The 13,804-nt window shown below is 43.1% G+C and overlaps 1 protein-coding gene across 1 annotated transcript in view; it reads right to left on the bottom strand.

The window, feature by feature from the left end:
• The window catches only part of ABHD5 (abhydrolase domain containing 5, lysophosphatidic acid acyltransferase), a 44,148-nt gene that overhangs the window by 7,045 nt on the left and 23,299 nt on the right, over positions 1-13,804 (bottom strand). The window contains exons 5-6 of the mRNA XM_084618859.1: positions 10,954-11,065; positions 7,639-7,825 (exon numbers count right to left, since the gene is read on the bottom strand). Coding sequence (XP_084474985.1) covers positions 7,639-7,825; positions 10,954-11,065 — 299 coding nt within the window. The remainder of the gene's footprint in view (positions 1-7,638; positions 7,826-10,953; positions 11,066-13,804) is intronic.

Raw genomic sequence — 13,804 nt, 5'->3', positions numbered from 1 at the left:
AAGATGAGGCTGGGACCGTGAGAACTGAGTCCAGGTGATGGCGAGAGAGGGAGTAGACCAGGGCTAGCCAGGCTTGCAGGGGTCTGAGTTTTAGCCTTACATGTTGCATTACATATGTACACGATGCCATGTGGCCCAGGAGACTCAAGCACTTTTGTGCAATCATGATTGGATGGCTTCGGAAAGATCGTATCAGGAATGCAATGGTGAGGAATCGGTCGTTTGGAAGCAGAGCCCTCGCTTGCACTGAGTCGAGTTTTGCCCCTATGAACTTGATCTTTTGGACTGGGATCAGGAAAGTTCAGCAGAAGGCCTAATACACAGGAAGTTAATTGAAGGAGATGGATGTCGGGCTCTACTTGAGTTCTGGACCAGCCCTTGATCAGCCAGTCGTCCAGGTATGGAAATACGTAGACTCTCTTTTTCCTTAGGAAGGCCACTACTACTGCCAGACATTTTGTGAAAACTTGCAGGGTGGCCAAAAGGGAGCACCATGAACTGGAAGGGACTTTGGTTCACTACAAATATTAAGAAATGTCTGAACAGAGAAGATCGAAATGTGAAGTAAGCATCCTTTAGATCGAGGGTGAAATACTAATTCCTGGGATCCAATGAAGAGATGAAGGAGACCATGTGGAACTTCAGGTTCTTTAGAAATCAGTGGAGACTGGGCAGGTCTAAAATGGGTCTGAAACACCCCCCATGGTTTCAGAATTAGGAAATAGTGGGAATAGAACCCCTTTCCTCTCAGGTGATGGGTTGCAGAGGATTGCAAGGGAGAATAGGAATCAAGAGGACTCGCAGCCAGAGGGAACAGGGGATAGACTGGAGAATCGCACTATCACCAGGAAAAAAGCAGGTCTACATGATTGGGGACTCCTTACTGAGAAAAATAGACAGGCCTGTAACCAGAGCTGATCCAGAGAACAGAAGGATGTGCTGTCTGCCGGGTGCTAAGATACGGGATGTGGACCTGAGGCTGAAGAGGATCTTAACGGGAGCAGGAAAGAATCCACTGATAGTCCTTCATGTGGGAACAAATGATACGGCTAGATTCTCACTGGAACGTATGAAGGGAGACTATGCCAGGCTGGGGAAGACGCTTAAGGAAATCGAGGCTCAGGTGATCTTCAGTGGGATTCTGCCTGTTCCTAGAGAATGGCAACAAAGGTGTGACAAGATTATGATGATCAGCAGATGGCTCAGGCAGTGGTGCTATAAGGAGGGCTTTGGGATGTATGGCCACTGGGAGGCATTCATGGACAGAGGACTATTCTCTCGGGATAGACTTCACCTGAGCAGGGAGGGAAATAGACTTCTAGGATTGAGGCTGGCACAACTCATTGAGAGAGCTTTAAACTAGGAATTTGGGAGATGTCCAGGTAATCTCTATGCCAGATTTTAACACAGAGGGAAGAAAATGAAGAAAGGATACAGTCGTGGGTAGGAGAACGGACATAAGGAGGAAGGGCAGTGTGGATACCAGTCTAATAGGTCATACTGGCTGTAGAATGTCTCTGCCTAATCGGGTAAAGAATATGAGCGAGGCCAAACAGCAAAAATTAAGATGTTTGTACACCAATGCGAGGAGCCTAGGTAACAAAATGGAGGAACTAAGTTACTGGTGCAGGAAGTGAAACCAGATATTATAGGGATAACAGAAACATGGCGGAATAGTAGTCATGACTGGAGTACAGGTATTGAAGGGTATGTGCTGTTTAGAAAAGACAGAAATAAAGGCAAAGGTGGTAGAGTAGCATTGTATATCAATGATGAGGTAGACTGTAAAGAAATAAGAAGTGATGGAATGGATAAGAGTCTGTCTGGGCAAAAATCACATCAGGGAAGAACGCTACTACAGCCTCCCCTGGGATAGTGCTTGGGGTGTGCTATAGACCACCAGGATCCAATTTGGATATGGATAGAGCCCTCTTTAATGTGTTCAATGAACTAAATACTAATTGGAATTGTGTGATCATGGAAAACTAAACTTCCCAGATATAGACTGGAGGACAAGTGCTAGTAATAATAATAGGGCTCAGATTTTCCTGGATGTGAAAGCTGATGGATTCCTTCACCAAGTAGTTGCTGAATCAACAAGAGGGGATGCCATTTTAGATTTGCTTTTGGTGAGTAGTGAAGAACTCATAGAAGAAATGGTTGTAGGGGACAACCTTGGTTCGAGCGATCATGAGCTAATTCAGTTCAAACTAAATGGAAGGATAAACAAAAACAGATCTGTGACTAGGGTTTTTATTTCAAAAGAGCTAACTTTAAAAAATTAAGGAAATTAGTTAAGGAAGTGGATTGGACTGAGGAACTTGTGGATCTAAAGGCGGAGGAGGCCTGGAATTACTTCAAAGTTGCAGAAACTATCGGAAGCCTGCATCTCAAGAAAGGGAAAAAAAAATTCATAGGCAGGAGTTGTGGACCAAGCATCTCAGAGAGGTGATTAAGAAAAAGCAAAAAGCAGACAGGGAGTGGAAGATGGGAGGGATCAGCAAGGAAAGCTACCTTATTGAGGTCAGAACATGTAGGGATAAAGTAAGAAAGGCCAAAAGCCATGTAGAGTTGGACCTTGCAAAGGGAATTAAAACCAATAGTAAAAGGTTCTATAGCCATATAAAGAAGAAGAAAACAAAGAAAGAAGGGGGACCGCTAAGCACTGAGCATGGAGTGGAGGTTAAGGATAATCTAGGCATGGCCCAATATCTAAACAAATACTTTGCCTCAGTCTTTAATAAGGCTAAAGAGGATCTTAGGGATAATGGTAGCATGACAAATGGGAATGAGGATATGGAGGTAGATATTACCACATCCGAGGTAGAAGCGAAACTCGAAGAGCTTAATGGGACTAAATCAGGGGGCCCAGATAATCTTCATCCAAGAATATTAAAGGAACTGGCACATGAAATTGCAAGCTCATTAGCAAGAATGTTTAATGAATCTGTAAACTCAGGGGCTGTACCGTATGACTGGAGAATTGCTAACGTTGTTCCTATCTTTAAGAAAAGAGGGGAAAAAAGTCATCCGGGTAACTACAGGCCTGTTAGTTTGACATCTGTAGTATGTAAGGTCTTGGACAAAGTTTTGAAGGAGAAAGTAGTTAAGGACATTGAGGTCAATGGTAATTGGGACAAAATACAAAATGGTTTTACAAAAGGTAGATCATGCCAAAACAACCTGATCGCCTTCTTTGAGAAGGTAACAGATTTTTTTAGACAAAGGAAACACAGTGGATCTAATTTACCTTTATTTCAGTAAGGCATTTGATATGGTTCCGCATGGGAAATTATTAGTTAAATTAGAAAAGATGGGGATCAATATGAAAATTGAAAGGTGGATAAGGAACTGGTTAAAAGGGAGACCACAAAGGGTTATAATGAAAGATGAACTGTCAGGCAGGAGGGAGGTTACTAGTGGAGTTCCTCAGGGATCGGTTTTGGGACCAATCTTATTTAATCTTTTATTATTGACCTTGGCACAAAAAGTGGGAGTGTGCTAATAAAGTTTGCGGATGACACAAAGCTGGGAGGTATTGCCAATACAGAGAAGGACCGGTATATCATACAGGAAGATCTGGATGACCTTGTAAACTGGAGTAATCGTAACAGGATGAAATTTAATAGTGAAGAGTGCAAGGTCATGCATTTAGCGATTAATAATAAGAATTTGTGTTATAAGCTGTGGACTCATCTAGGAGTAACAGAGGAGGAGAAGGACCTCTGAGTATTGGTAGACCACAGGATGAGTATGAGCCACCAATGTGATATGGCCGTGAAAAAACCTAATGCGGTCTTGGGATGCATCAGGCAAAGTATTTCCAGTAGAGATAAGGAGGTGTTAGTACTGTTATACAAGGCACTAGTGAGACCTCATCTGGAATATTGTGTGCGGTTCTAGTCTCCCATGTTTAAGGAGGATGAATTCAAACTGGAACAGGTACAGAGAAGGGCTACTAGGAAATGGAAAACCTGTCTTATGAAAGGAGACTCAAAGAGCTTGGCTTGTTTAGCCTAACCAAAAGAAGGCTGAGGAAAGATATGATTGCTCTCTATAAATATATCAGAGGGATAAATACCAGGGAGAGAGACTAATTATTTAAGCTTAGTACCAATGTGGACACGAGAACAAATGGATATAAACTGGCCATTGGGAAGTTTAGATTTGAAATTAGATGAAGGTTTCTAACCATCAGAGGAGTGAAGTCCTGGAACAGCCTTCCAAGGGGAGCAGTGGGGGCAAAAGACGTATCTGGCTTCAAGACTAAGCTTGATAAGTTTACGGAGGGGATGGTATGATGGGATAGCCTAATTTTGGCAATTAACTGATCTTTGACTATTAGTGGTAAATATGCCCAATGGCCTGTGATGGGATGTTAGATGGGGTGGGATCCAAGTTACTACAGAGAATTCTTTCCTGGGTGTCTGGCTGGTGAGTCTTGCACACATGCTCAGGGTTTAGCTGATCGCCATATTTGGGGTCGGGAAGGAATTTTACTCCAGGGCAGATTGCAGAGGAAGGTGAAAAAACCCCAGGGCCTCTGCCAGTGTGGGGCATGGGTCACTTGCTGGAGGATTCTCTGCACCTTGAAGTCTTTAATCCATGATTTGAGGACTTCAATAGCTCAGACATAGGTTAGGGAGTTATTACAGAAGTGGGTGGGTGAGATTCTGTGCCCTGCGTTGTGCAGGAGGTCAGACTAGACTATCATAATGGTCCCTTCTGACCTTAAAGTCTATGACTCTAACGTGTTCCACAGCTCCCACCCAAAGGAGGGACTGGACTTCTCGTTCCAACAGGAGCTCATGAGAAGGGTCCCTAAAGAGAGACAGAGGACCGGTGAGAAGGTGGGGTGGACAAGAATTGGATGGTGTAACCCAGTTTTATGGTGTATCCCAGGCTGTCTGAAGTTATCTGGGTCCAGGCATCCAAGAAATGGGAAAGGTGGTTGGATATGGTTGGGGGTAGAGGGGGTAACCTGGATCCTGTGTAGAAGGTATTGTGATGTCAACCTCAATCGTCTTATCAAAAAGAATGCTTTGATGACCCGGGGTGCCTGGGAGCCAACTGAACAGGGTCTGTCGAGGATGACTGCGGATGGGGCCTTCACCTAAACCCTCTGTTCCTTCTCTTCTGTTGGCCCTGACAGGTTGTTTGAGGGAAGTAACAGCTTGGCTGCTGTGGCCTGTGGTCCTTGCACCTGCTGGTACATAGAGTCCTGGGGATTTCAAGGTCATCTGGGAGTCCTTGAGGCCATGCAGTCTAGCATCCATCTGCTCTGAGCAGAGCGACAATCCTCCACATGGGAAGTCCTGGATGTACCTCCTGAAGGAGGCCTGAGGATTGCAACCAGGAGCTCCTATGCATCGTCACCACAGTCACTCTCCATCTGGCCATGGAGTCAGCGACATCCAGGGCTGCTTGCAGGGAACCTTGAGCTACAGTTTTCCCTTCCCCAATTACGGAGGAAAATGCCTGTCTGGGGGAGAAGATCCTTGAATTTAATCAAGGATTCCCACATGTTGAAGCTGTAGTGCCCCAGCAGGGCCTGCTGGTTTGCTATACAAAGTTGCAGGCCCTCTGATGGGTAAGCCTTACACTCAGAGGTCTAGCTTTTTAGGGTCCTTTGCCTTTGGCACAGAGCTCTGCTGTCCCTGGTGGTCTTGCTCATTGGGTGCCACAACCACCAATGATCCCGGGAGGGATGGGGGTGGAGAAGAGGAACTCACACCCCTTGGCCGGAACAAAGTATTTACGCTCTGAGCATTTTGCCATCAGTGGAAGGGAGGCAGGAGTTTGCCACAGGGCTTTAATAGGGTCCATGATGGCATCGTGTAGCAGCAGAGACACTCTGGATGGGCCTGCTTGTGACACACTATCCAGGAGGCCGTGTGTAACCTCCTTAACTACCTCTGTTTGGACCCCTAGGCTTGAGACTACCTGTTTAGTAGGTCCTGATACCCCTTATGGCCATCTGGAGGTGGAGAGATCCCAGGTGCCACTGCGGCCTCACCTGGAGTGGAGGAGGAGGCGGCGGCGGCGGCTAAAGCTTGTTGGGGAGCCTCAATTGCTGCTTCTGCTGTTTGCAGGAGCTTGCAGGGCTTCTTCTTAGGGTTTGGTGCAGTGTTTGGTACCGGAGTATCTTTGCACAGTATCAGGATGCTCTAGCCTCCGAGATGACCGAATAAGAGCGTCTTGACAGGGTAGCTTGAGGTGGGTGAAACCCCCAATGATTCCAAAAAGGCCACTGCATGGTAGTGGGGCCCCCTGGGTATGGTGGCCATGCACCCGGAGGCCCCTATGAACTCAGTGCCATGATGGAGTTGGAATGGCCTGGGGAGCAGAAGGGTTGGCTGCTTTGGCGGGGCAGTACACTTCCGCCTCTGAGTCTGCTGAGGACTAAGAGGTGCGCTGCAGAGGCCAAGGCAGCGCCATGCCCCTGGGTGTCGGAGAAGGCTGCGCAAGGGCCCTTGAGGCTCTCAGCAAGGGTTCCCCCTTGGACATCTGACACAGTTCTGGTTGAGGTGCTGGTGTCAATTCCCTGCTGCTTGGGGGCACTGATGGAGCAGAGTCTTGACCCTCCAGGGAGCCTAGTACTGGCAGGGTTAGAAGATCCCTTTCAGCTGCAAAGGCTTTGGGGTCGACGGGACTGTAAAATACCCAGTACTGTGGTCCTGAGTGGGTGACGTAGGACGCTCTGATACCGGGACTGTGGGCACCTGGCAGTGTGGCACCAGGGATGAAGAGAGGCCCAGTACAGGTCTCTCCCTCTCCCGGTCTCCTCTGTCCTTTTGCACCAGAGACCGGCTCTTCTCCTGGCACCGGTGAAGATGATTGGTGCTGGGTGACTTGTGTTGATGGAGGAACACGCTGCACTGAGGCAGAGGTGCTCGGTGCTGACTCGGAGCGCAGCTCTGAATCTGTTCTTAAGCTGTCTCCATAAGGAGGACCTTTGAAAGAGCAGTCCTTCTCGGTCCGGGGCTTGAACTCTTTACAAATTTGGCAACTGTCCTTCCTATGAGCTACCCCATAACACTTGAGACAGCTTGAGTGTGGGTTGCTCAAAGGCACAGACCTCCTGCATGACGCACAAGGCTTAAACCCCAGTGACCGAGGCACGCCTCGGCACTGGGACAAAGGACAACTCTGTTATCTAAGAGCAGAGACGTCCAATCTATGTAAAAACTAACTACTAAAAAGTGAGAATTATTTACACTAAAAGGTTAGGAAAACCACTATAAGGAGATTGTCTAAGCAATGAGAGGTTTCAGCAACCATCACAGGTGGTAAGAAGGAAATGAAACAGGGCAGGGCCCCTTATACTGGCGATATGAGTGCACCACACCAGAGGGCGCTAGAGCCGACCCAACAGATACCAGTAAGGGAAACATTTCTGGCAACTGTGCTCTGGACATGCACATACCTACATTGGAATGAACATGTGTAAGCACTCAAAGAGGAATATTTATTTTCTCCCACCCTTTTTCTGTTATAGAAATCAAATCAGATATCCTATCCAGAGTTTTAAACTGTAAGACTACCATTCCAGGGCTGGCACTAAATAGGGCAAAGAATGGACACAATTTACACAAACCCATAAAAAGGAAAAAACAAGGGCTAGAAAAATTCACTTACTACTGTCTTTACGTATGAATTTGGTCGCAGAGACTGGATGGTACTACCAGAATTGCCATCTATACAAGAACGTGCTCCGTAAATCACAGTGATAGGAATATCTTGATGCATGTGAGCGATCCGCTGTAACATTGGCCTTTTTGCCCATCCATAAGGAACAGTCATGTTCTTGAAAGCAGTTTCACCACTTAAAATGTCAAATGAAATAAGTGCAAAGTAACACACATTAGAAACAATAAACTCAACTATACATACAAAATTATGGAGTCTAAATTAGCTGTTACCACTGAAGAAAGATCTCAAGTCATCATAGAGTTCTCTGAAAGTCATCTGCTCAATGTGAAGTAGCAGTGAAAAAACTTAACAGAATGTTAGCAACAATCAGGAAAGGGATATATAATAGATCATAAAATATCCTTAATTATATAAATATATAAATAAATATATAAATCTGTGGCACACCCACACTTGGAATACTGCATGCAGTTCTGGTAGTCTTACCTGAAAAAAGATAATAGAATCGGAAAAGGTACAAGACAAGGGCAACAAAATGATTAGGACATGGAACAGCTTCCATACGAGGAGAAATTAAAGAGTGGGACTGTTCCACTTTAAAGAGAAATGACTGGAGGAGGGAAGAGATATGATAGAGATCTATAAAATCATGAGTGGTGTGGAGAAAGTGAATAGGGAAGTGTTATTTACCCCTTTACATAACACAACAACCAGGGGTCTCCAAATGAAATTAATAGGCAGCAGGTTTAAAACAAACATAAGGAAGTCCTTCACTCATGCACACTGAACCTGTCCAACTCATTGCTAGGGGATGTTGTGAAGGCCAAAAGTATAACCAGTGTTGTTGCCAACTTAGCTACTTTGTCACTAGATTTAGTGACTCTTTGGTTTCCCTAGTGAGAAAATAAGTTTCAAAGTGACCGGTGACAAATCTAGTGACTTTCACTGCCAATTACAGTGACATTCAGAGAAAGAAGTCACCAATATGTATAGTCACAAAATCATTCACAAGCAGCTCAGTGTTAATAAAATCCATTCCATGCTCTTATTTTTTATTTTTCTTACAGATTTAAAATTTTTATTAAAGCTAATATTAAAATTATGTAATACATAATAAGACTGTCTGTGCATCTGCGTAGAATGCTTATATTAACCAAAGTACAAATGTTGGTTTAAAAGTAACACAATATATGTAAAAAGAAAAGGAGTACTTGTGGCACCTTAGAGACTAACCAATTTATTAGAGCATAAGCTTTCGTGAGCTACAGCTCACTTCATCAGATGCATATCGTGGAAACTGCAGCAGACTTTATATATACACAGAGAATATGAACCAATACCTCCTATACCAATAATAGCTATTACCAGCAGGACAGTGGGGTGGGAGGAGGTATTGGTTCATATTCTCTGTGTATATATAAAGTCTGCTGCAGTTTCCACGATATGCATCTGATGAAGTGAGCTGTAGCTCACGAAAGCTTATGCTCTAATAAATTGGTTAGTCTCTAAGGTGCCACAAGTACTCCTTTTCTTTTTGCGAATACAGACTAACACGGCTGTTACTCTGAAACCAAACAATATATGTAGTACATAATCAGCAATAACCCAAATAAGATTAATAAATTTTAATTACTACATTCTGTTGCACACCAAGTCAATGTCATTATGTCTCAATTGAGCATGTCCTTGGAAGGAATTGCATTCCAGGGAGTTTGTGGAGGCTAATTAAATACTTTGCTAAGCCAGGCACACTTTGAAGAGAGCAGCATATTAGTCAGGACTTGTTTTTACCCAAATGTGTTCTTTCTCGCTGCTCCGTAGTAGACAGCACATCCCAGGTCAGCTGGGATTGATTAATTTCAGCTAAGCCTCCCTTTCTTGCCAGCCTGGATTTGAGCTGACAGGTTAGTGAAAGGGAGAGCCCAGAGCCAGGGGGAAGAGGGCATTCACCTGACCTGAACTCGATGCTGCAGGGAGCCAAGAGGGTAGATTTAATCCCAATCCCACTGCTTCCAGGGTCTGATATTTTGAAAACAGCTGGGCTGCTAACCCCAGGCCAAGTCAGGGAAGGAGTAAAGGGGAACTGAAATCAAGCTAGCTCCTCCTATGATCCTGTGGTAAGGCCTTCATCCCTTGAAGCACGGTCCCCCTGCCCCATTAGGGCACATGGCTCTGTCTCATCCCACCACACCTTCCATCCGTGCGGCTCGCCTTGCCGGCTAACCTGCCTCCCCCGCCCTGCTCGCTTCATTAGTGATCTTCCCCTGCATCACAGGTTACACTACCTACTACAGAACAGCGAGAAAGAACACCTTTGGATAAAAACAAGCCTTGGCTAATGTGCTGCTCTCTCCAAAATGTGCCTGGCTTTAGCAAAATATTTAATTATCCTCCATAAACTTCTTTTCCTCGCCTGCAGTTTAGTGATCTCAGCCCAAGCAGCCCTGGAATGCGATTCCTTCCGAGGACATGCTCAATTAAAACATAATGACATTGACTTTAGTAATGTCAGAATGTAGTAAGAAGAACATGGAATAGATTTTATTAACACTATTGAGCTGCTTGTGAATGATTTTGTGAATGTACTTGCCTGGGTGAGTGTGTATACACACACACACAATCAGTTCTCTAGAAATTTTATTTTGTGACATTTTTGACTCTTGAGTGCTTAAACAGCTACATCTAGCGACTTTTCGGGGTCTGTCTGGTGACTTCCTGCTATGTGAAGTTGGCAATACAAGATTCTGGGTTCAAAAAGAATTAGGTAAGTTCATGGAGAACAGGTCCATGAATAGCTATTAGCCAAGATGGTCACAGATGCAACACCATCTCTGGATGTCCCTAAACTGCTAGAAGGTGGGCCTATACGACAGGAGATGGTTCAAAATTGCCCTGTTCTGTTCATTATCCCTGAAGTATCTGATGCTGGTCACTGTTGGAAGACGGGATACTAGGCTAGATAGACCATTGGTATGACCCAGTGGGGCATTCTTATAAGAACATCCTTTTGATTGAAACTTAGCTCCCAAGTGCTCATCCAAAGTTTAAAAGAAAAAAAAAAGGCAACAAAATCAAATTTGGTAGACCTAAAATTAGGATTGCAAATAGATAAATGAACAAGCAAAGTTCAATAATGTTTTGCTTTTAAAATTAACACATTAAATGCTAGTAGCCTAACAACCCTACAATAAAAAGCCAGTGCGCATGCATTACTGGGAGCGCTGAGGGAGGAGGAGAAGGGTGGCTGTTGAATTAGGAAACAGATTAATTTCAAAAATATTTTGGCAAATTTATGCTCACCTGGGTGACTGTACATTGCAGTGGTAGATGTATTCAGTAACAGTGTTATCATCAAACATAGAGGAATATTTTCGCTTGAAGTCTGGTCTTAAACGCTGTACAAGGCTTAACCCTGTAAAAAAAAAAATAGAAGTTTAAAAAATAATTATCAGGAGCTGGTAGTGACCCCCTTTATTTAGGTTGACTAACATTTTCCCATTATAAAAAGGTCCTGAGGTTGTGGCTGAGATAACTTTGGACAAGTCACTATCTCCCCTTCCATCATTTGCGTTCCTTAGAAAAATTCTGGCACCATGCATGATATCAAAACAAATGGACACAAACATTCCAAAAAGAATGGGCACCAAACTGCATCAGAGCAGCAGCCGCATCCCCCCAACCCCCACAGGGGTCAAGATAGAGGAACTGGGCTGCGCCAGGCTCCACTAAGCCTATTCTCCAGAACCAGCACATGGCTCCAACAAACCATTCCCCACCCTGAGGACTCTACATGGGATAGGAGCATCCCAACTCCTTGAAGGGAGGATGTGCTGGAGGAGATAGCCAGGCCAGGTTCCTTCCTGCAACTCCTGGACCTTGCATATGGCCTCAGTGGCTCATAACCTCCTCTTGGAGGAACAGCCTTCTCCTGTTGCCAGCTAATTTATTTAGTCCCACAGCTCAAGAGGTAGATGTCTGGGCTGGAGGTTTGCTGGCTGACCCCTATGGATGATGTGGGAACCACAGTAATTGAATTTAAGGGTTTTTTTAAAACTTTTTTCTTAAAAAAACATTCTCTAGGAAATGACATACAAAAACTACATTATAAGAACAACATTATTTTGGGTGCAAAACCAAGCACTTGAGAATTAGGAAATGTCAGAATTAAAGTTGTCCATGCAATCCTCATTTTGTCCTTTTGTACACATTCATTAAGATATTGTTCTTAGCTTTCTTTTCATTTTCAACTGGTTGACTTTGCAACCTTAAAAGGACGTTATTTTAACATATTTTGTGTATGTAATCATACAGCTCAGCATTGGCCTAACTCTACTCTCAATGAATTCAACAACAGTTTTACCATTGGCTTGAATGATAGCAGAGTTAGGGCACTGCTGAGTTCTTTTGAAAATCCTACCCATAATCCATTATTAAATGCCTTATCCAGTATCTGGGGCATGAATGAGGGATTGCTGGCTGAAGGTCAACCCAGATAAGACAGAATTGGTGCTAGTAAAAGGGGGTAGCAAACTGAAGACATGTCAAAGAATATAGTTCCATCTTTAATTGAAGATGTGACCTCACCATTTATGACTTGGGTTTATAATCTGGAGGTAAGGGTTAATCCTTAAATGCTGGTAAACAGTCACAGCAACTGCAGTGATCATAATGCTGCTTCCCCTACCTGTTTCAGGCCAAAAGGTTATGACCATTTATGTAGAACTTGTCACCGTGATCCATGTTGTTATAACCTTGAGATCAGACTATTGCAATATACTTTATGTAGGGTTACACTTTAAATCAGTTCAGAAACTGAATCTAATACAATAGGTTGCAGCTCACTTATTAAATGGAGGTTTTAGTCATGAGCATGACACCAATGCTCAGTTATTTGTACTGGCTGTACGTAGTATTCTACATAGAGTTTAAAGTGCTGTTTTAGATTTACAACCCCAAAACTGGCTTTGGACCTTGTATTTGAGAGACTGCTTATTTCTGTGTACCATCCTGCTTCAAATGAAGTGCCTGCACTTCAATAAAGTGGAGACTACCAGCAGGGCATTTTCCGTGGGTAGCCCAATTTTGGAATGTACTTTCCACTTGGTCATAAGTCCAAGTTTATTGATCTTAAGTCCACATTGCCAAATCTCTTTTTCCTGGAATGTAGGGTGAGAGAAGGAAGCTGCGATATATTGGTGTGTGCTGAGATCAGTGGTTGGAGTGTGAGGGTCATCTCCCTTTTCAGTTTTAAGAAGATGGCTGCATTTGCTTTTGTTGATCAAACTGGTTTGTATTTTTAATGTTTATCAAGACAACTTGAACCTTTGGATAGTTTTTTTGTGCATGTTGTCTAAATAATTTAAAAAATAAATACTCCACATTAAATCAAGTAACGGAGTTTCTATCTTATAAATGGATTTAACATTCTCACCCCCTCACCAGAAAGAATCTCACCCCCTCATCAGAAAGTCAGAATGTACAGTTAATCCACTATATAATAGGAAGAAAGGAAACCCATTCCTTATGCAAAAAAATTGAACAGATGTTCATGAAGATTTACAACAGAAGCTAGGATTGTTGGGGTTTTTTACGTCTAAGACAGACAAACTGGTTGCATTTTAGAGAATTTTCTTTGGCACAGCAATCTATTTTTAAATTAGAATTTCTGCTTTCCCCAAAAAGAGTGGAATACTGTTAAGAATAACTAAACTGAATTTTTAAGTTAGAGGCATCATTTGTTAGCTTTATTTCTGGGCAACTACTTGCTAATCGAATAGTCCTATTAAGTAAATTAGAAAAGCTTCTACTTCAAAGAATAATCTTGTTTGCAAAGTAACAAATTAATATGTCCAAAAGGCTAATTACCTTAGTCAAGCTTTTAAAACATACAAAAGCCTCTTTCTGGTTTGCATATTAAATTATATATATATATATATATATATATATATATATATATATATATATATATATATATATATATATATTTTTAAAGAATACAGGTAGTTCAAATGTAAACAAAGGCTAGAAATTCCACTTTTTTTTTTTAAACTCATGATAGACGGTTGATGTAGCTCCAGATGCTTTATGAAATAAATGATGGGCCAAAAACTATTTATAAGAAGGAAATTAGCAATTATAAGAAGACAACCTC

The sequence above is a fragment of the Lepidochelys olivacea genome, assembly GCF_965140295.1.
Source record: "Lepidochelys olivacea isolate rLepOli2 genome assembly, chromosome: 2".
Lineage (NCBI taxonomy): Eukaryota > Metazoa > Chordata > Testudines > Cheloniidae > Lepidochelys > Lepidochelys olivacea.
The sequence above is the reverse complement of the archived record's forward strand: the minus strand, read 5'-3'. Positions and strand labels throughout refer to the sequence as shown.